This window comes from Peromyscus eremicus, chromosome 1 (assembly GCF_949786415.1).
Source record: "Peromyscus eremicus chromosome 1, PerEre_H2_v1, whole genome shotgun sequence".
NCBI lineage: Eukaryota > Metazoa > Chordata > Mammalia > Rodentia > Cricetidae > Peromyscus > Peromyscus eremicus.
In genome coordinates, this window is record NC_081416.1 from 32,526,677 (window position 1) to 32,547,519 (window position 20,843).

The 20,843-nt window shown below is 47.0% G+C and overlaps 1 protein-coding gene across 1 annotated transcript; it reads right to left on the reverse strand.

The window, feature by feature from the left end:
* Nucleotides 1–465: 465 nt before the first annotated feature.
* Mlana (melan-A) lies at nucleotides 466–18,483 on the reverse strand. The gene is made up of 8 exons (XM_059253769.1): nucleotides 18,356–18,483; nucleotides 17,191–17,288; nucleotides 16,129–16,266; nucleotides 10,004–10,099; nucleotides 8,587–8,668; nucleotides 4,966–5,062; nucleotides 2,170–2,298; nucleotides 466–746 (listed from the first exon to the last, which is right to left on the reverse strand). Exons 1-8 carry the CDS (start codon nucleotides 18,481–18,483, stop codon nucleotides 678–680), a joined length of 837 nt encoding a protein of 278 aa, XP_059109752.1. The 3' UTR covers nucleotides 466–677.
* Between the last annotated feature and the right edge of the window lie 2,360 nt (nucleotides 18,484–20,843).

The following is a 20,843-nucleotide window of genomic DNA, read 5'->3' on the forward strand; positions in this document are numbered from 1 at the left end:
AACAGGATACCCAAGGGGAGTCCCAGTGAGGGCCCAGCATCAATAGTGTAGCAGAAACCAGAGGCCTCCAACCAGACCAATGCTCTTTGCAAGGAACACTTGCAAGTAAAGATGTATGGACAAAGGGTTTGCTGTGTGACTCACTATGTCACAATACAGCTTCCATGATGAGATTTTCCTTTTTTTTTTTCCTTTTTTTTATCCTTTTAAACTTTATTTTATTTGGGGGGGGAAGGTTGCAAGGGCAGAGGGCAGATACAAAGGGACAGAAATAAATGGGATCGAGATGCATGATGTGAAAGACACAAAGAATAAATAAAGTTAAAAAAAAATCTTTTCTTCACAAAGAAATCAGGTGCTCCCAGGTCATCCATTAGAGAGAGTTTACCCCTCAAAATGATGATGATGATGATGATGATGATGATGATGATGATGATTTAATAGTATTACTTCTGGGACAGATAATATGCATTAAAATGTTTATTGAAGCGTTTCCCAGGTTCATATTTCTCACCATTCCTCACTATTTCTCTGGTTGCCATAACAAGAACGTAACACTGGCCTGTTAGTAGAGACGCACATTATGTAGCATTCTAAAGAAAAGCACGGTTGTCTACCAGCCTTAAAGCAAAAGTGTGAGGGGAATCATCTCAGCATTCTTGGCCCCTTGCTGGCGCTCAGGGTGCATATGGTGGTGGCGACCGGTCTGAAGAGAGCTTCTCATAGGCAGGTGGAGCGTTGGGAACCTGTGAGAATGAAGAGGGGAAATTGAGCTCGGCAGCAGAGTTCGTGTTCTGGGGAGGGAGAAGGCAACAGTTTGCATCACGTTTATCCTTTGCTCTGGACTGAAGCTTCCAAATGTTCATACATATTTTTTTGTCCAATGGAATAGTTGTTAAATTTCATAAATGCATATGTTGAAACGTTGGCAGGAAAGGAAAATGAGAAGACAGGCTTCCCAAAACCTGAAAGTGTATTTATGCCCAGATTGCTCATGTCAGAGTTTCCAAGTCCTAACTAAAGAACATTTATTTAGTTAGTCATTTATTTTGTTTATAGGGGCAGCACCTGTGCCACAGCACACATGTGGGTGTTAGAGAATAATTTGGGGAAATGGGCTCTCTCTTTCCCATGGGTCCCAAGGATCAATCTTAAAGTTGTCTGGTTTGGCAGCAGGTATCCATTGAAGCAACTCGCCCGCCCATGAATTCTTGAATCCTGTGTGGCACTCAACAAACGTGCCATCTTCACCACATATTTCCCTGTTAGTTGTGTCTAAAGGTGTATTTAGAGCTGGGGGGAGGGGCAGCTCAATGATGGACATCATCCAAAGACGACACCATGGAGGTTGGGGAGACACATTTATCTACCAGCTGAGCACAAATGTGTCAATCACTCAGTTAATGCTCACAATTCTAGGAGATGTTGTCAAGTGGAAAATGGGGCACAGAAAAGTCACTTGCCCTAGGTCACAAATAGTCATGGGGCTAAGAATCAAACACAGTTATCCGAGTCAATAGTCAGTGTCCATTGCTTTGCTATCCCTAATGTGCACCACTGCTATGGAGCACAAATGCATGCAAGTCACAGGCGGAACTTAAATTCATAATAGCTTCACCTTCAGAAAGCAGGTGAATCAGATAAAATACAGTGGTCAAACTACAGTCATTTCAACATGAAATCAATAAGTCATATTCTTTTCATGTGTTCTGTCTCTGAATATATGTCACAAAACTACTTCCAAACTAATGTTTCAAGTGTTTAATACATGTGGTGGGGGCTCAGTTCTATAGAAGAAAATAATGCTGTGGCTCTTACATGTAGGACTCTCATTATTGACTGTGAAATCTAAATATAAGAAGATACAACTTAAGAAAACCTACTTCTGATTTTGTTTACTTTTATTATAGAATATACAAACCAAAAATGATCACTTTGGCCTTTCTGGAGGAGGGGCAGTCGTATGGATTGAATCCAGGCCCTCGTGCATACAAGGCAAAGTGCTCCACCATGAGCTACGGTCCCAGCCCTAATTTCGACCATTGTTGGTTACTTAAGAGTTGAGTGACATTCAGTATATTCGCATTGCCTTTTCAGTGGAAATCACTTTGTTCATTTGAGCTGAAAGCAGCTGGCATGAAAATGCCCAGATGCACACTCTCCACCTACCACAGGCTGATGGGTTTTTTCTTGAAAAGCCAGTGGACTGTCCTGATGACCAAGACCATCACGTGAGTATTGTTCACTCGGGCATCTTCCCTTCAGGATACTTTGAGTACCAGCATGTAGCCTTTTTTCCTGAAATATAAAGTCATGAAAAATGAGTGGTTTAAAAAACACAAAAAGAACTGAGTCCCTTAAAGCAAAGAGAAAGGGACCAGGTTTTAAAATGGGCTTTAAGCTAGCTGCTGCCAATCACTTGCTGTGGGTCCTCGGGCCACTCCCTTTCCTCTGTGAATTCCAGTTGTTAGATCTGTGGTAGCAAGATGGTTAAACCCACTTCTCAGAGTTGTTGGAGTCAACTAAAGACAGTGCCAAGGCAGTGCCTGGCACCAGCGAACCCTCACTGGGGAGTTTTGAAGAGAAAGGGAAGTCTGAATCTACAAAATGAACAATTTATGAAATTGTACTTCAAAAATAAGGAGATGGGGCTAAGGAGATGGCTCAGTGGTTAGGAGCATTTACTTTTCTTGCAAAGGACGAAGGTTCTGTTCCCAGCACTGGCATGATGGTTCACTACCATCCATCGCTCCAGTTCCAGGGAATCCAATGTCCCCCTTCTGGCCTCTGTGGGTACTACATGCATGTGGTGCTCTTTCATCCACGTAGGCAAACATTATACACATCAAAAATAGAGGAGGGGGGAGGGGGGGAGAGAGAGGAGAGAGAGAGAGAGAGAGAGAGAGAGAGAGAGAGAGAGAGAAGAGAGAGAGAGAGAGGAGAGAGAGAGAGAGAGAGAGAAATGGGGCAGTTAGAAGCATTTACTACTCTTGTTAAGGGCCTATGTTCAATTCCCTGCACCTACATTTGGTGGCTCACACTGTCTAGCTCCAACCCCAGGGAGACCCTCTTCTGGCCTCTACAGACACAGGCACTTCTCATGCACATACCCACAAATAGACACACACATACATATAATTTGAGATAAAAATAAACGTAAAAGATGAAGATGTGTGAAGTAAAAACTAAGAAACATTTTTTTTCTTTATGTTTTTTGTCATGACTAGGAAAAATTAATCTAAGGTCACCAAGCAAGTCCAGGGTGGACAATGAAGCCAAATCTTAATGCCCTACAACTGAGTGACTTTTATGTGACTGTTGAGTCAGGGGACCAAACAGTAAATAACCAATTGCAAGATAATGTCATCACTCCATGCCATAGGTGCACAGGTGGAGTCAGCAGGCAGAAAGTGAAGTCCCTCCCCTCCTCAGCGTGGACATGGCATTACCCTATGGGCAGGAGTTCTAGGCTTAGGGCAATCTCGGGTTTTCCTGCAGTTTGTTTGGAGTCTTCTTAGCCACACTTTAGTGTGAACTCACTAGGGGACTCTGCTTGGTGATGTGTGGGTCCCAATGTGCCTTGCCTCTTTGGTTTACATTCTGGACCCTCAGCTACAAGGGCAATTAGAGAAAGAGACGCAGGTGCCACCTGGTTTCCTGGAAAAGAAACTTTTCAGCTGCAAGGCTACAGATAGCAGGCACTCAAGAAATGCAAGTGTAGCCAGGCAGTGGTGGCGCATGCCTTTAATCCCAGCACGCAGGAGGCAGAGGCAGACGGATCTCTGAGTTCGAGGCCAGCCTGGTCTACAGAGTGAGTTCCAGGACAGCCAGAACTGTTAAATAAAGAAACCCTGTCTCAAGAAAAAGAAAGGAAGAAAGAAAGAAAAGAAAAGAAATGGGAGTATAATCCAAGCCTGGGGACTGGGGGCGTGGCCATGCCAGGAAGGCAGGCTGGGCAGGCACTGGTGGGCTTTTGTTAGGGTCTCCCTTCCTCCTGAGAGGACAGAGTGAAGGTTTTCTGCAGCCTTGAGAAGTGTGGGTCAGAATCACAGAGGGTTTACACTCCTGAAAGTTTCAGTCCACTTTGCCATATTTCACCTACCTGAGTTCAGTGCTTTGTGTTTTAGTATGCTTTTGCTGTTTCTAGGACGATGTATATTGATGATTCTATGACAATCTAATTTTGAAGTGATGTGTTTGAAAGCCTGCTTGGGGATATTTTTTTTAACAGGTTCTTCCTGGTCACCTTTGGTGGCCTGAACTCTGCCCTCCTGCCTCAGCCTTCCAAAGTGCTGAAGTTACCACCGTCCCTAGCTAGGGGCTTTAATTTTGTAGTTTACTTATTCAGTTTATGTGTATGGGTATCTTGCCAGAACGTATGTCTGTGCACCACCATGTGTACACCTGGTGCCCGAAGATCCCCTAGGCCTGCAGGTACAGAGTGCTGTGAACCACCATGTGAATGCTGGGAACCGAACCTGGGTCCTCTGGAAGAGCAACCAGTGCGCTTAACTGCTGAGGCACCCTACTCCTACCAGCTTTCGTTTTTGAAGATTTGTTTTTACTATGTAACACTTGCTTTTCCTTTGAGATCACGTGTAAATTTCCCTTCCTTGCTGTGCCTTGCTGGCCTCAAAAAGCCCAGACTTATTTTGGAACCTACACAAATGTTCAGGTTTTCAAGGCCCCTTCTATTGTTAGCGGTATGACAAGTTTGCACGTGATCTTTACAGGACCAATAGACAGATAAATGGATGAAGGAAGACTATTCCGTGGTGCCCCCTGATGCTGCAGGGAGGATGATGCTGATGTGATCATCCTCAGGAAGACCTTGGATACCGTGATATGACAGAGTTAGTATGACAGAGTCAGAAGAACTTGGAATTCGGCATATACATGCACACACATGCATGGCATCCCCAGAAGTTCAGAGGAAGATGGGACCCTTCAGGGGACCACACTCACGGTCAAGGTTTGGTATCCACTTCTTCTTCTATAATACCAGCAGCCGATGAGCAGAGCAATTCCCAGAACCACAGTCAGGATGCCAATCCCTGCAGCCCTGGGCCAAGAGATAGACACGTCCAACGCAGCTCAGAAACATCGTTCCAGACAGCAATGAAACAATCAACCTTCTCCCTCTTCGTGGTCCAGAAAAGCATCTTCTAGTCTCCAGATAGTTTGCCATTTCCTACAAAGGGCATCTGACCAGACCTCCAGCGCCAATATCTAAGGACAGGGCCTAGTTTAGGAACACCCAAGCCTCAAGCTTAAGGGGTGCCCTGGCACCTGACCCTTATATGGACAGCATATTTACCAAAATAGATTAATATTTTCTTCTCAACACAGCTCTTTTAAAGCATTTTTTCCAACTCAATCCAGAAAATAGAAGTAGAAATGAACACTGACTATGAGCCAGGGTCCTAATTCTGCAGCAAGGAACCAATCATTATCTCCACGTCACAGAGGAAGAAATAAATTCAGAGGACCAATGGCTTGCCACCCAGAGCTATCACAAGGCAGAGTCAGGGTTTGAGCTTGAGGTTCCCTGTGGCCCTGGGAGAAGAGCCTGAGCTGGATCTAGTGCAGAGTTACGCTGTCACTTATCTATGTATCTTGTCCTGAGCATCAGGGTGCTGTTCTGAGGCTCTTAGCCAGCCGCTGTGTCCTGTGTCCAGGGTTCCCTGGGAAACATTACAGTTTGCTGCAAAGGTCCCAGAAACAGTGGCGTGTGTGTTCCTGCACGGCACTGCCAGTCGGCATGATACGCCCTGAGGACCAGACTGTGAACTTGCTAAAAAATGCTCTGCCGAGCTGGGTTATGTGTCCTAGACTGAGTAGCCACAGGGGGTGCCAGGGTGGACGAAGGAGGGAGTTTTGCTAGGACCACCTACCCGCATCTCAAGGCTGCCAAGGCATCAAGCTTGTCCTGTCCAACTCTAGGTGGGATGGAGAGATCTGGAAGAGGGCTGTTCCAGAGGGAAGCTCTGCCCTAGTGGTGTAGGCTGACCCATGTGTAGCGCTACCAACTGTGTGACACAGATCCCCAGGTCCCAGGCATCGGAACCACCTCTGACACCATACTGTGCCAGGTGCTGTGCTACCCATCCCCCTTGTTCATTTTCTCTTCACAATAATCCTCTGAGCTAGGGAGAGCTCATTTTACAGCTGACATCAGGCTGTCAAAATGCTCAAGGCCACACAGCCAGCACATGGCAGAACCAGCAGAGTAAGTGGTACTGGACAGCCATCAAGGAAGCTCTAGGATTCAGAGATCTAGGTCCACTGTCCAGTGCTTTCCTGGAAAAAAAAATCCGTCTAAGATGACGCTGTCACAAGGAGTAGCTCTTATGATTGAAGACAGCTGACATAGTTCCCAGCATGCACGTGCTCTCGCTTCACCCTCTGCTCGCTCTTTGAGCGTCTTGACACAGACAGAGCTCTGTTCCAGCTTCTTATGCCCGGTCACGTTGTACTTAAAACATACACACAAGTGATTGAAAGCATAAAACATCAAAGAATGCCAGACATGCCACAGGGAGCCGCTGCCCAGCCTAGCAGGACTCCTCAGTCACTCAAACACGGGCAGCAGTCACCTAAGGTGCAATTGAAGCTCAGATCGTGGGGCCCCCATGCCTGGCCTAAACTGATTCCTCTTGAAGGCAGCATCTAGGAATCTGCATTTAGGCGAGCTCTCTGGATGACTCATTCCCACTCAGGTGTGTAAAAACCCCTGTCTACTGGGGCTTCAGAGAGAGCCAATGGTCAGCAGGTGGATAGCCCTTTTTGACTGGCTATGGGGATTCACATCATATCGTTCTTCCTCATTGTACCTTTGGCAGATTTCAAAGGAGGAGAAATATCCTCCAAGCACCTCAGAGATGTATTGCTTCACTGTAGATGTCCTGCTTCCCCTGTGTCTGACCCTCCCGTTCAAACAGACAACGAGATGAGTTGGGTCCTGATACTGGTGGCCTTGTATGGTGATTTTTTTCATGTTCTTCCCTGGTCTCTTTCACTACCCTACACAAAATCATGTTCCACGATGTTTCAGGTACTCTGTGGTTCCCTCCTTCAAGGACTGAGGTTCAAGGTGTCACTGCACTGTGCTGGGGCCTCTGGTGATGTCAGTGGACATGATGGCATCCATATATGCAGACTGAGTGGGTGTTTTTCTTCTGTGCTGGAACCTGGGACCTCTCTTTGCTCTTGGAAGACATCATAGTACTCTACTGACCCTGCATAAGCACTTTGGTCAGGATGTAAGAAAGCATGAGCCTCCAGTGAAAGGGTTACTTAACACGATGCTGAAAAGTCCCAGGTGCCCTTTGTAAGCTTGTCCCCAACTCCAAACCCACCTTCCTATGCCCTGCCCTGGATGCTGGCACTGGCCTCTCCAAACCCTACTCCTGCTTTGCCCGTGGGCCTCTGCACAGTGTCCAAGGAGAGTCTCCACGACAGTTGGCTTCCTGCTCTGTTCGGGCATCACCCATAGCAGCTCTTCACACTGCTAGTCAGCTCAGTTGCCAGCTCGCTCCCTGCCACTCCCAGAACTGGCCTCTCCATGCCCCTACCAGCTGACCAGTGCCCCACCGGCCAGACGCCTGAGCACACAGGAACCAGCCGACAGAATTCCCCTTCAGTCATGTGGGCCCCATTCTGTGGGGTCGCTCCCCTCCATTTTAGGTTCCAATTGCCTTTCCACTTGTCCCCTCAGCCCCAGGGACAGACGCAGCATCCTGCGGTTTGGGCTGCCGTGTTACTTCTGTGGCTTTGTCTCCTCGAGGCCCCCACCAGTTCCTCATGCTGAAGGTGAAGTGGCTTGCTGGCATCCATCTTCCTTACTAGACCCGGAGAGTAATTTTGCATTGGCTGTGGGTGCCGCTTTACCAGCTTCGCCAGCTGGGAATGAATGCTACCCACCACAAAGGATGACTCAGCTTTCAGCCTACTGAGCCCACAACGCCTGCCTCCAGCTTCCAGCTTCCAGCTTGGCAGTTAGAGATACTGATCTCCGGCCTCTCCTCTCTTTGAATGGGATTGTGCAAATATTTGCCTTTGTTAGCCTGCCAGCTTAGTGCTTCGTGGGCAAACAGAGCTGTACTTGAATCCCAACATCACCCCACGTCCCCTAGTTTCTCTGAGCCTCCCCCGCCCCCCTACAACACCGCAGGCAGACATGGTGGTCATGATGTGGAGCGTAGAGAGAGGGGCTGTGTGCAGTGGGAAATAATGGCCCCAGCCTTCCCTTGGTTTCTCAGTTCTGTTGGGGAACACAAAGATGATGTCATCCCATCCTCACTTAGACAGAGGCAATGTCCACGGGTGACAGCAAGGAAGAAGGGAACTGATTGGTTAGGCTCCCAGACTACTAAATGGGAGATAATAAAATTCTAGTTTAAGAAGAATATAGTTTAAGTGGAGTCATCCATATGCAGTATGGATGAGTATTGAGACAATTGGCCATATATTGTTTAGACAATTTGCTAGAATGTATCACCACTCCTACCTCCCACTGGCCATGCTGTGGCATGGATAATCCACTGGGAAATTCTCGTAGCTAGACTCCGTTGATGGAGTCTGTACCTTGTTTGCTGTTTGACTCTGTGTAGTTTACGTAAGATTTTCCAGAAACTCTTTCTACAAGGGGAGCAGATCTGCAGGGGTTCTGAACAGACGGCATAAAGATGGTCTAAATCAGTGGTTCTCTACCTGTGGGTTGCAACCCCTGGATCGAAAGACCCTTTCACAGGGATCAAATATCAGATACCCTACAAATCAGATATTTATGTTATGATTCATAACAGTAGCAAAACTATGGTTATGAATTAGCAGTGAAATAATTTTGTGGTTGGGGGTCATCACATGAGGAACTGTATTAAAGGGTCTCAGCATTAGGACAGTTGAAGACCACTGGTCTAAATCAAAGCCTGGCTGGACTCCCGGCTCAGGTTCACCTCCAACCACATTCCTAGCACCCGCAGAGTATGTCCGGTGTTCCCCTAAGGGCACTTACAAATACTGGAGTTACTCCCCGCCTAACTCTCCCACTGGACTCTGGCCCTTTTCGGAGATATAGAACAGTATCCCTGAACCATGTACTTAGTTCTTAGAAGTAGTAATCACATAAATACTTATTGTTAATTAACTCAGAAGTCCACATATCTTCCTGTAGGATGACATTATTGTGCAAAAGTCATGGCCACCATCTTCAGACTGAAGTCTGCATGCAGGCTGAGACCCACACACATGCCCCTCATCCACAGTGGCTCTTTTTCTTTTTTTCTTTTTTTTTTAATGTGTGGGTGTGAGTGTGAATTTTTTTCTTTTTTTATTATTAAGAAATTCTCTTTTCATTTTACATATCAACCACAGATCCCTCTCCTCTCCCCTCCCCTCCCGCCCCCCAGCCTTCCTCCCCAGCCCACCCCCCATCCCCACCTCCTCCAAGACAAGGCCTCCCATGGGGAGTCAGCAGAGCCTGGTACATTCAGTTGAAGCAGGTCCAAGCCCCTCTCCCTGCACCAAGATTGTATAAGGTGTCCCACCATAGGTAATGGGCTCCAGAAAGCCAGCTCATGCACCAGGGACGAATTCTGATCCCACTGTCAGGGGGCCCCTTAAATAGTTCAAGCTACACAACTGCCTCACCTATGCAGAGGGCCTAGTCCAGTCCCATGGGGGCCACACTGGCTCTTTAGCAACTTAATGCTATTCTGTCTACAAAGTTCCCGCAGGAGTCCTGAGAGGAGTTGATGGGATAGGCTAAAGGAAGGAGGTGTCTGGGTCCTGGACAGATGTTTCCCAACTTGAGAACCAACAACCAAGGCCCGAGAATGCAGACAAGAATAGCAATTTCTAACTTTTCTCACTTCTAGCTCCCCTCCATTTGGCCCCAGAGAAGTGTGAGTGAGAGCATTCTAGGGCCACCAGGTCTCCCTCGGTGGCAGTGGTTGGCATGTGTGGGTGGAAGTCTGCAGGCTTGGTCTGCTTTTTAACTTACTCTTCAGCGGTGACGTAAGAGTGGCCGTGGCCCTTCCTGGAGTAACCGAAGTGAGCCTCTTCCCGTGGCATTGTGTGGACTCAGAGCACAGAACACCTAAAGGAAGAGTGTGTGGACATTGTTCAGTATATCCAAAACACCCTCAAGCATCTCACAGACACACAGAGAGTGTCCCCAGGATGGGTGTCAGCTAGCACATCCTCTAGGTCCTCCCTGTGGGGATTCATACCTCCTCTCACTAATTCCAAGAGGTTTAGAAATAGCTCAGGTTTCAGATGCCTTTTAATTACTGGAAAGGTCTAAGAAGAAACTACGAATGAAACACAGCAATTAAAACTGAGTTATCATGGGGGAATGTGTCTCCCCGGCCTTTAGTTTGACTCTATGATAAAATCAGGGAGGTTTTTATTCGTTCTTTCTCTAGCTTTACTGGCCTAGGGCAGCAGTTACTAGAACAAGAGGTGGCACTGGAGGGATGATTCAGTGTGTAAAGATGTTTGCGACACGAGTCTGGCAACCTGAGTGTGATCCCCAGAACCCCAGGTAAAGGTAGAAGATGACTCCATGGCATCGTCTTTTGAGCCCTACATGTGCACTGCCCCTCCTCCCTCTCCCTCTCCCTCTCCCTCTCTCTCTCCCTCTCCCTCTCCCTCTCTCTCTCTCTCTCTCTCACACTCACACACACACACACACACACACACACACACACACCATATAATAATAAATTTTAAAAGAAATAAAAGAAGCTAGACGGTAGTGGCGCACACCTTCAATCCCAGCACTCGGGAGGCTGAGGCAGGAGGATCTCTGTGAGTTCGAGGCCAGCCTGGTCTACAGAGCTAGTACCAGGACAGCCAGGGCTGTTACACACAGAAACCCTGTCTCAAAATACAAACAAACAACAAAAAAAAAAAAGAAAAGAAAAGAAGATGCATTATTTTTCTCCAAAATCACCTCTGTCATCAATCTCTGGCCAAGCAGAAGGTTCCAACCCTCAGTGAGATGTGTTTCCCAGAGCACCGCACCCCAAGGCTGGCCAGGGTGTGTGTAGCAGTGACAGAGCATCTTCCAAACCCACTTTTCAACAAGGGAACCTGTTCTTTTTGGCCAAGTACAAATCACCTGAGACAAACCAGTGAAATGAAACCTCATTTCATCTGGTACTTTGTTTCTCCTCCCATTCAGTTCCATTTCTATTTCTGTCTATCCAGGTCTCATGCCTAGGAATTAAAAACTTCTTCTTTTTTTTTGTTGTTTTGTTTTGTTTTGTTTTTTAGACTGAGTCTCACTGTGCTGCCCTGGCTGTCTTAGAACTCAAAATGTAGACTAGACAGCCCTTGTGTTCCTCTGCTGTCCAAGTGCTGGAGTTAATTAAAGGTGTGTGCCACCACATCTAACCCAAACACACACACACACACACACACACACACACACACACACACACACACACACACCAAACCCTAAAATGTGTGTAAATGAATACCAACAAAAATCTCATAGACTACATTGGTTATAATTAAAGTGAGCTCATTAAAAAGCAGTAACGAGAGCTTCACTCCTTGCTATTATTGTGGGGTAGTTTTTTTTAATGGTTTTTATACATTTTAAAGACCTATCCCCATGGAATTACATTAATGAGCTCCATTTTTGAAGAATAGGGATTATGGGAGAGCAAAATCAGGACTTTCTTTATTACCCTGTGACTCCTTTCTATAGGGGGCATTTTGCATGTAATTTACCCCTCCCAGATATAAAAAAGAAATTACAGTTGATCTCACGGATCATCTCAGATGGGTAGTATAGGGATGAAGCCTGTGTTGATAGACAAGAGGGTCAATTAATTCTGCATTCATTGTTTTTTGTGTGCATCTTCCTCAAGCTCAGAGCCTTGGCAAACAGTTACAGGACAAGCGCACCTCACCCACTCAAGCCAGCAGAAGTCCCTTTGGGTGACCGACTACAGACTACATCTAGTGCAAAGGGGTTCCTGTCACCAGCAACACGTGGTCCCTTCCCCCCCCCCCCCCCCCCCCCGTCGCCATTCTTGGCAACCTTGGAGGACTGAGAGGGAATCTAAGAGACTGTGGACTCCAGAAGTGAGACAATTACAAACAGGGACAGGGAGAGGGGAATTCTGCTGACACTTGAGATTCAAAAAAAACCCTGAGGAGGGGACAAAGGAGTCCCCAAGCCCTGTTCTGGAAGTAGCCAGAGCTCTTACCTTCTTGAGGAGACAGTCCTTTGCGCGCTGACTGACTGGCTGTGTGTGTGAAGACGGCTTCTCTGGCTATTAATCTAAAACAAAAAAAAAACCCACTTTTTTTTCATTCTTGATCTTGAGTCTCATGATAGTCATGAGTTTAGATTCCTAACGGGTTGTCTGTGATTCCTTATTTGGCATGAAAGAAACTAACTTCATTCTACCCTTTAGGGAAAACAGAGAGAGAGAGAGAGAGAGAGCTTTTGGTGGTCTGTGTTTCCCCAATCCCAACACTTTACCCCAGGGAAGCTATTCATTTTTAAGCTGCCTAGTGGGTGTCCAGGTAAACTTGCATTTCACATAAATAAGTATTCTTGTCATACTTCTAATGTAGTATATTTTTTCCTTACTCTAAAAATGCCTCAGCCATGGAGTGCTCAGCCCTAAATGCAACTTGCATGTCACAATCTGCCCTTGCATGACTCTGGGATCTTCGAGGAAGACGAGGCGGAAAGAGTGTAAGTGTTGGAGGTAGTAGGTGTCTCCAAGGAGACAGTGTTCTCCAGAAACAACAGGGTAGCTGCATGTAAAGAAATTCTGACAGCGGGCACAAGACCTACTCAAACCAGACAAAGCTCACCACCAGCTGAGGTATTTAATAGCTGCAGGAGAGAGAGAGAGAGAGAGAGAGAGAGAGAGAGAGAGAGAGAGAGAGAGAGATTCCATTAATGGTGTTGACCCTGATAGGGTGACCACACTCTAGGGCAGAGTCCACTCCCAAGAGTAGTTGGGCAACCCAAACTGCACTCCATAGGTGAAGAAGAGGAGGAAGAGGGGGAGGAGAACTCAAAGTTGGGTGGGTAGGGAGGTAAGAGTGAGAGGGTAGGTCTAGGTGGAGAAGGAATATGATCAAAATATATTGTATGAAATTTTTAATAAAATGTTATTTAAAAAACACATCAAGCCAGGCGGTGGTGGCACACGCCTTTAATCCCAGCACTCGGGAGGCAGAGCCAGGCGGATCTCTGTGAGTTCGAGGCCAGCCTGGGCTACCAAGTGAGTACCAGGAAAAGGCAAAAAGCTACACAGAGAAACCCTGTCTCGAAAAACAAAAAACAAAACAAAACAAAAAATCAAAAAATTTTTTAAATGTCTCACTTATTGTTGGGATAAAATTACAGTAAAAAATTCTATTTTTTTGAGCAAGGCATGGTGGCTCGTGCCTACAGTAATAGCACTTGGGACATTGAGGCAAGAAGATCACAAGTTCAAGGCCAGCTTGGGCTATACAGTGAGACCTGCTTCCAAATATGTACATAGTTTATCTGAAGCCCAAGTTTAACTGGGTGCCTGACTTCCACCCCAAAGAAATGAAGAGTTGATAGGCTGAGGTCTGGAAAACAAGCCCCAACAGTCTGTGTCCTCATTGTGTGTGGTGGCCCTAGGGTTAACTGTCCACTGAAGATTGTGAGTTTCCATGCGCTTGTAAGAGACAGGTGAAAATTTCCTTTTCAAGGTGAACCTACTTAGACTCCCACTAAACTAGAGATAATTCTACTTACCGTCAAAATCCAGCATGTAGCAATGGCACAGTGGTCACCTTTGCTAACTGGCCTTCCCTAACCATCACAGACAGACAAACCCACCCCAGATTAAGGAGTACAAGAGTCTCCATCAGCTAGGACTTGGATGAACTGACCGCAATGATTCCTTACCCTCACATCTGAGGGCCATATCATCTCAGAGTCTATGATTCTAGTTTCCATGCTGGGCTATGAACAAGAGTTTGCTTTGTGTGAGGGTAATATGAGCCTCCTGGAAACTTAGTGACTGTCACTAGAGTTAGCAAGGGACACACAGAACAGAGAAAGAAGAGAGTTGATCCTAGGGGAAGCCTTTCTGCTGTGGAACAATCTTTGAACACTACATATGTATTACTCTCATTGGTTAATAATTGGTTAATAATAATTAATAATAATGACTGGCCTATAGCTGGGCAGGAAGAGATTGGGCAGGAGAGCCAGACTAGGAGGATGCTGGGAAGAAGGGCAGAGTCTGAGGAGATGCCATGAGACGCAGAGTGAGCAGGATGGGAAGTACATACATGAGATAAACAAGCCTCAGGGCAACACATAGATTAATAGAAATGGGTTAATTTAAGTTATAAGAGCTATCTAAAAACAAGCTTAAGCTATTGGCTGAGCACTTGTAATCAATACTAAATCTCTGTGTGGTTATTTGGGGAGCAGCTGGTAGAACAGAAAAGTCCATCTACACTTTTCTGCAAAGGACAGACATTAACTAAGAACTAAATGGCAGCAAGGAGAAGGCCGTGCTTTTCATTAGGGCATTTGGAGTGTGGCTCTGTGGCAGAGCAATTATGGGGCCCTGGGTTCAATCCCTGGCCATGTTTTAAAAAAAAAAGAAGAAAGAAAAGAAAGGAAAACAAGGAGGAAAATCTTCTCAGGTAGAGCAACAGTGCAAAGGCACTGAGGCAGAACCAGAGCGTGAGCTGGCCCAGAATCGGGTGGGTCGGTAGATTTTTAAAGACCTACAGTCTGACCTGCCCATAAGATATCCTGGGCCACAGTGGCACAGAACTCGTGGGAGCAGCCCATCACTGTCTGATTGGACCTGAAGCCCACCCCATGAGATGAAACCGATACCCAACACTGCATGGGTGACCAAGATCCAGAGACTAGCTAGCTGAGAGACCTGGGGTAAAACAAAACACTACTGGTCTGAAAAAAGAAGAAAAAAATCATTAAAATGACTCCTATCGGTGTTCTATCCCGTCATCATCAGAGAGGCTTCCTCTGGCAGCAGATGGGAAGAGATGCAGAGACCCACAGCCAGGCACTACATGGAAAGAAAGTCTAGTAGAAGGTCTCCATCAAATCCCTTCCCTCAAAGCTCAGGGAACCCCAAAGAAGAAGAGGCAGAAAGTTTGTAAGGGCCAGAGGGGCTGGAGGACACCAGGAGGACAAGGCCCTCTGAATCAACGAAGCAAGGCACACATGAGTTCACAGGCTGGAGCAGCAAGCACAGGGCCAACATGGGCTTGTACTGTGCCCTCTGCGTATACATTATAGCTATTGCTTAGTATTTTGACGGGACTCCTGAGTGTGAGAACAAGTGGGTCTCTGTTTCTTGTGCTTGCTCTTAGGACTCTTTTCCTTCTCTTGAGGGTCTGTTGGTTTGCCTTGTCCAACTTTGATGTGACGGTTTTTCTTTTATCTTATTACACTTTATGTTGTCATGTTTGGCTGTGATCTCTTAGAAACCTGTTCTTTTCTAATGAGAGACAGGAAGGGAGTGGGTCTGGAGGGGAGGGGAAGAGGGGAGGAACTGGATGGAGTAGAGAGAGGGGAAATTGTAGTTAAGATATAGTGTATGAAAAATCCATTTTCAGTGAAAAGAAACAAGGAAAAAAGGATATAAAGTTGGTAAAGGGAAGTGGGGGGGATCTAGGAAAAGTAAGGGGTATAGGAAGTGAACATGATAGAAATACATTGTTTGCATGATTGAAATTTTCAAAGAAGTCAGCCATAATGTTATATTAAAATTAAAAAGTTATATTAAAAACCGAAAACTAAAAAAAATTAATATTTTTAAAAATCATATTTTATGAGTATAGGTGTTTTGTCTGGGTGAATGTGGGTGAGCCACAAGTGTGCCTGGTGCCCAAGGAGACCAGAAGAGGGTGTTGCATCCCCTGGAACTGGAGTTGCAGATGGGTGTGAGCCATTATGTGGGTACTAGGAATGGACTCCAGGTCCTCTGGTAGAGCGCTCAGAGCTCTTCACTGCTAAGCTATCTCTCCAGCTCCCCCCGCCCCCCCCCCTTTTTTTAATTTTTCGAGAAAAGGATGAACTGAACCTCTGCCTCTCTGCCAAGGGCTGCAACTACAGACAGGTCCACGCACCCCGACCAGTCTGTGTCCGGAGATCTGTATAAAAGTTGGGAGGGATGCGAACCTGCGGTATCTTCAGATCTGGAGGCAGCAACTTCAGTCTAACCCTCGGAGTTACGTCCGGTGATCCAGCTAGTGGTGATCGCTGATCTACAAAGAGAGCTGCGGTTCTGAGCTAAGGAGCCCGATGTCTGCGCCCAGGGGGACTCTACAAACAAGCTGAGTGCTGGATGATCAGGACGAGACCACTGAGACCACGGACGAAGGAGGTGCTGTCTTGGATCTCAGGGCAAAGTGAAGCTCCCAGGTCTCAGTCGCATCCTCTGGTGGCAGGAGCCGATTCAGAGAGTATGTTCTGGCATTCTTCCAGGGTGGGGACATCTAAGAAACTCTCATCAACTCCTCCCACAGAGGGGCTCTATGGACAGATGCAGCATGCTGATAGCACTGCCGTATGCCAGGTGTACACTCTCCAGCTTGTCTGTTCTGTGAAACCCAAGCCGCCATCACTAACTAGATCTACAGGCGCATCTTTGGGGGTTTTAGTGCCTTGCAGCCACTGGGGTTCCGGATTCTTTAGAGTTACAGTACCCAAATGATCTGTGTGGATGCTCCGGGAACCTTAGCCTGAAAAATAAAATCCTACCACACCCTGTTTCTTGGACTCACACAACCTCCGGGAAGTCCTCCATGGTTAGGTCTTAGTCACTGTCCTTGGACTGGCCTCAAGCATACTGGAGCCAGCCCAAACCAGGCCCGACCACCCCTAGCCTTGTTACTTCCAAGGGACTGCATTTTCTTCCCCCGTGAACAGCTGGGGCTGCAATCCAAACTGCCTGCTCCGCATCTATTCGGTCTAAACTCTGACCGCCTCAGTTCACTCATCTGAAGAACGTGAGGCTAAAGGCATCCGCTGCGCAGGTGGATCGTGAGACTAAATGAGATAGCGCTCCTGCGTGCTCGCACAGAAAATGCTTAGCCGCGGCAGGGGGAGCTGTTCCCGTGACGCTGCCCACACCCCAGCTCTGCACGCCAGCCCTGCCTTTGTCCCAGGTGAGAACTTGCACCACGTACCTCCCAGGCCACTGACTGGCTCTCTGCTGCCACCTATTGGACACTCTTTAGCACCCCAGGCCGGTCTCAGGAGGGTCGGGTGTGGAAAGACACCTTTCCTAACACGAAAGGCCCCCCGAATCACAGCTCTCACCGTTTATTACTTGCACCAGTTCCCTAAGTGACTCCCCCCTCTGAGCTTCAGAGTCCTTATCTGTAAAATGGGAAGAAAGAAAAAAAAAAAAAACCCACGGAATTGCTAGCTCAGAGCCTGGCAGCTTACTGAAGCTGGAGGAAGGCTGGCGCCTCCGAATTTCCTGCGAACCCCCAGGTACGCCTGAGTTCGCAGGGTCACAGCTAAGTGTCAGTCTAACTAAATGCCACTGCCTAGGCAGGGAGGTTCTGATGAGGATGGGCAGTATGAGGTAGATAAGTGAGTGATGCAGGCTGTCTAGGAAGTACCTAACGGGACGCTCTGCAAGCCTGTTTTTCCTCCCTGACAGGCCCAAGCAACAGCCCATCGCTAGCAAGAGAAAGGGTACCATCAGTCTGGCCTAACCCATGCACAGCAGCTTACTCACAGGTGAGACACAGCTCTGCTCCCAAGGTGAGCAGAGAGAAAATGAAAACGTGAAATCCCGTGGTCACAGTGAACAGTCACGGTCCATGTTTGCTCTGACATCAGATTACAATCCCAGGTTCTTGTCTAGAGAGCAGTGGGTGTGTCGGTTCCATGTGGAGCAGGAGGAGTGAAAAGGGCCAAGAGAAAATGGACTTTTCTGGCGCCTGGAAAGGTAAAGTAGGGGTTTACCAGGCATGAAAGGGTCATTCCAGAAGGAAGGTAAGTGCCACTCATGAGGTGATGGTGGGAATGGGCAGATGTGGGGAGGGCTGGTGGATGGGGAACTCTGTGTCTAGAGCACATTGTGAGAAAGAGACAAAGAAACCTGGGGTCAGGTTTTGGTCTTCAGAGGGCCTGGATTGCCACCAAGGCTGGTGGTGGCTTGAAAGAAAATGGCCCCCTGAGGGAATGGCACTATTGGGAGGTGTGGCTTTGTTGGAGTGGCAATGGCCTTGTTGGAGGAAGTGTTCCACTGTGGGGGTGGGCTTTGAGGTCTTTTTGCTCAAGCTTCCCTCAGTATGACACTGAGACCTATTGCCTGCAAGATGTGGGACTCTCAGCTACTTCTCCAGCACATCGTCTGCCTGCAGACCGTCGTCATTCTCCCCATCATAATGATAATTATGGACCTCTGAAACTGTAAGCGAGTCACCCGAATTAAACGTTTTTCTTCTAAGAGTTGCCACGGTCATGGTGTCTCTTCATAGCCACAGAAACCCTAAGACAAGGCTATTGGACTGACTTCTTAAACGATTTTGAGTAACAGGGTTCCAAGGTTGAGGAGCAGTCTATTTTCTATGTCACTGAGATACCCACCACTAGAGGGCGAGGGCTGCCTGTGTTACAGTGTGGGTAAAACTGGGTGAAGCGCAAATTATATTGAGGTAAGACGCCAAGAAAGCAGTGTGTTCTGGACAGGCTGAACACCGCATTGACGATATGAAGAGCAGACAGGAGACATCTGGGGCTTCGGATTCAGAACCCAATGCTTGCTCCAGCATTGACTGGTTCTGCATCTTGGCGTTCAGAAGTGGTTTCCTCTGCAGAATGGGAATGTAGCCTCTCAGGGAGGCTGGTAGCTGGGATAAGCTGACATAAATTTTTATCTGTTGGTTTTGAGCAATGAAAACTTGAACCTGGTTATTGAGGGAAATGGAAGGGTTGGTTACCACAGAACTGAAGATGTTTAGTAACTAGAACTTAGGACAGCCAGGTATAGTAATGCACACCTGAGATCCCAGCACTTGAGAGACAAAACCAAGAAGGCAGAGCATTCAAGGCCAGCCTGGACCACATAGCGAGACTGTTCAAGCTATGACCATCCCTGTGAAAGCAGCTTTAATATAATATAATATTCAAACTCTGTGGGCATCTTGGGTCTCGGGGCCAGTCCAGCACTGTATAAAGTGGCTTGGGTGGGAGAGAGAATTACCAGCTATCAAAGCTGATGATGGGGAAGGGGGAATTCTTTAGAAGATGTTTAGATTACTGCCACCAAAACAAGCCAGAAAAGGTTCAAGGGAGACAAAAGACTGCCTCTACTTCAGACGGCGGCGGCCCTCAGTTAGACCCGGTTCATCCAGCCCAAACTTGTCCCTCACCAGCTCTTGCTAGTTCTTAAAAAGCCCTGAGGGAGGAACAGAATTGCGTATCTCGACATCCTGCAGGAGAAAAGGGAAGGGCTGCCAGCAGCTCTCTCCTCATCCTCACAGCCTGGCACTCACTGTCTGCTCACATCCGCAGTCTGCCACAGTTATTCTAGGGATGGGGTTAGATCTCTGTACCTCTGTGACCCTGCACACCATAATGAGGTGGAGAGACCAGTGAACCACAGTGTTGCTCAGCTCTCATCCCCTGAGGCTTTTAAAATAAGCTCCACTATCAAGGAAAATGGCGCAATCAGTCTTAAGGACATTAAGGACAACAGCTCTTGGCTTCTGTTGATTTTATTTTTTCGGGGTTTGGTTTGAAAAGGAAACAACTCCCCCCTTTCTCTTCCCAAGCATGGTCATTGATAGTATGGTCTCTTTCTTGAGCACACAGCCTTCGACAGCTCCTCCCAGAGAGGGAGGACTCCCGAGTGCAACCATGAGGGTGGCCTTGCCCTGGCAGCACTGGGGATAGATATGGTCTTCATGGCTCCCTCGTCACCTTTAGTATCAAAGAGGAAAGGGATTAGTAAAACATTTGCAAGTATGGAGTGTTTTAAGTATGAGACAGCTCGCTTTCCCTGTCTCCCCGGGAGCCCTCTCTCCTTGGCTCTCTGTGCAGTTATAAAGTCTATGACCCCACAGGGCCTGCTTTCCAAGGACATTTTGAGGTTTGTGGAGTTTTTAAAATGTAGGGACAGGCTATTTAACTGTTTCAGCAAGAGGGCATTTCAACCTGCCCTAAACCCTTCTTAGTTCCTATTTCATAGCCTAAAGTATCTGGAGAAACAGCCCCCAGACAGTGAACAGATCAAAACAACCAGAAAAAGAAAGAGTTATCGTGCATGGAGAGAATAACCCAAGCGTTTGACAGAACTCCTGTTCCTACCATGGGGGGGTTAAGACGAAATTTCCTCCTTAGGACAAGATCTTATGATTTCAAACCTTATATTAGGAAAAAGAAAGGGGAAGTTGAAATTGCCCAAGGCTGGTTATGCTTTATATGTTTTAAAACTTTTTATTATTTATTTATGTATATGTAATGTGTGTTTGTGGCTGTGCCCAAGGATGTAAGAAAGGGGTCAGCTCCCTGAAGCTGGAGTTCCAGGCAGTTGTGAGCTGCTTGATGAGGGAGCTGGGAATCGAACATGGGTCCTCTGCAAGAAGAATATGTCCTCTTAACCACAGAGCCGTTTCTCTAGCCCATGCTTTATATTTTGTAGGATAATTTGACTTCTTTTCCTACTTGTATCCTCTTAGTTTCTGTCTCTTACATTATTGTAGCTCGAGTTTTCCTGCCTGGCCCACAGTCAAGACAAATCTCTCTCACCTTCCAGTCCCACAGCCACTCAGACCCGACCAAGTAAACACAGAGACTTATATTGGTTACAAACTGTAAGGCC

Bases quoted from the DNA above. Each gene is read 5' to 3' on its own strand.
- Mlana (XM_059253769.1), bottom strand. From the start codon at position 18,483: ATGACCGTGGCAACTCTTAGAAGAAAAACGTTTAATTCGGGTGACTCG. The intron at 17,289-18,355 runs GTAGCTGAGAGT...CTTTCGTGTTAG, and splicing joins GCAGACGATGTGCTGGAGAA to GAAAGGTGTCTTTCCACACC. The intron at 5,063-8,586 runs GTACAGACTCCA...CTCTTGGCCCAG, and splicing joins AGAGTCAAACAGCAAACAAG to GGCTGCAGGGATTGGCATCC.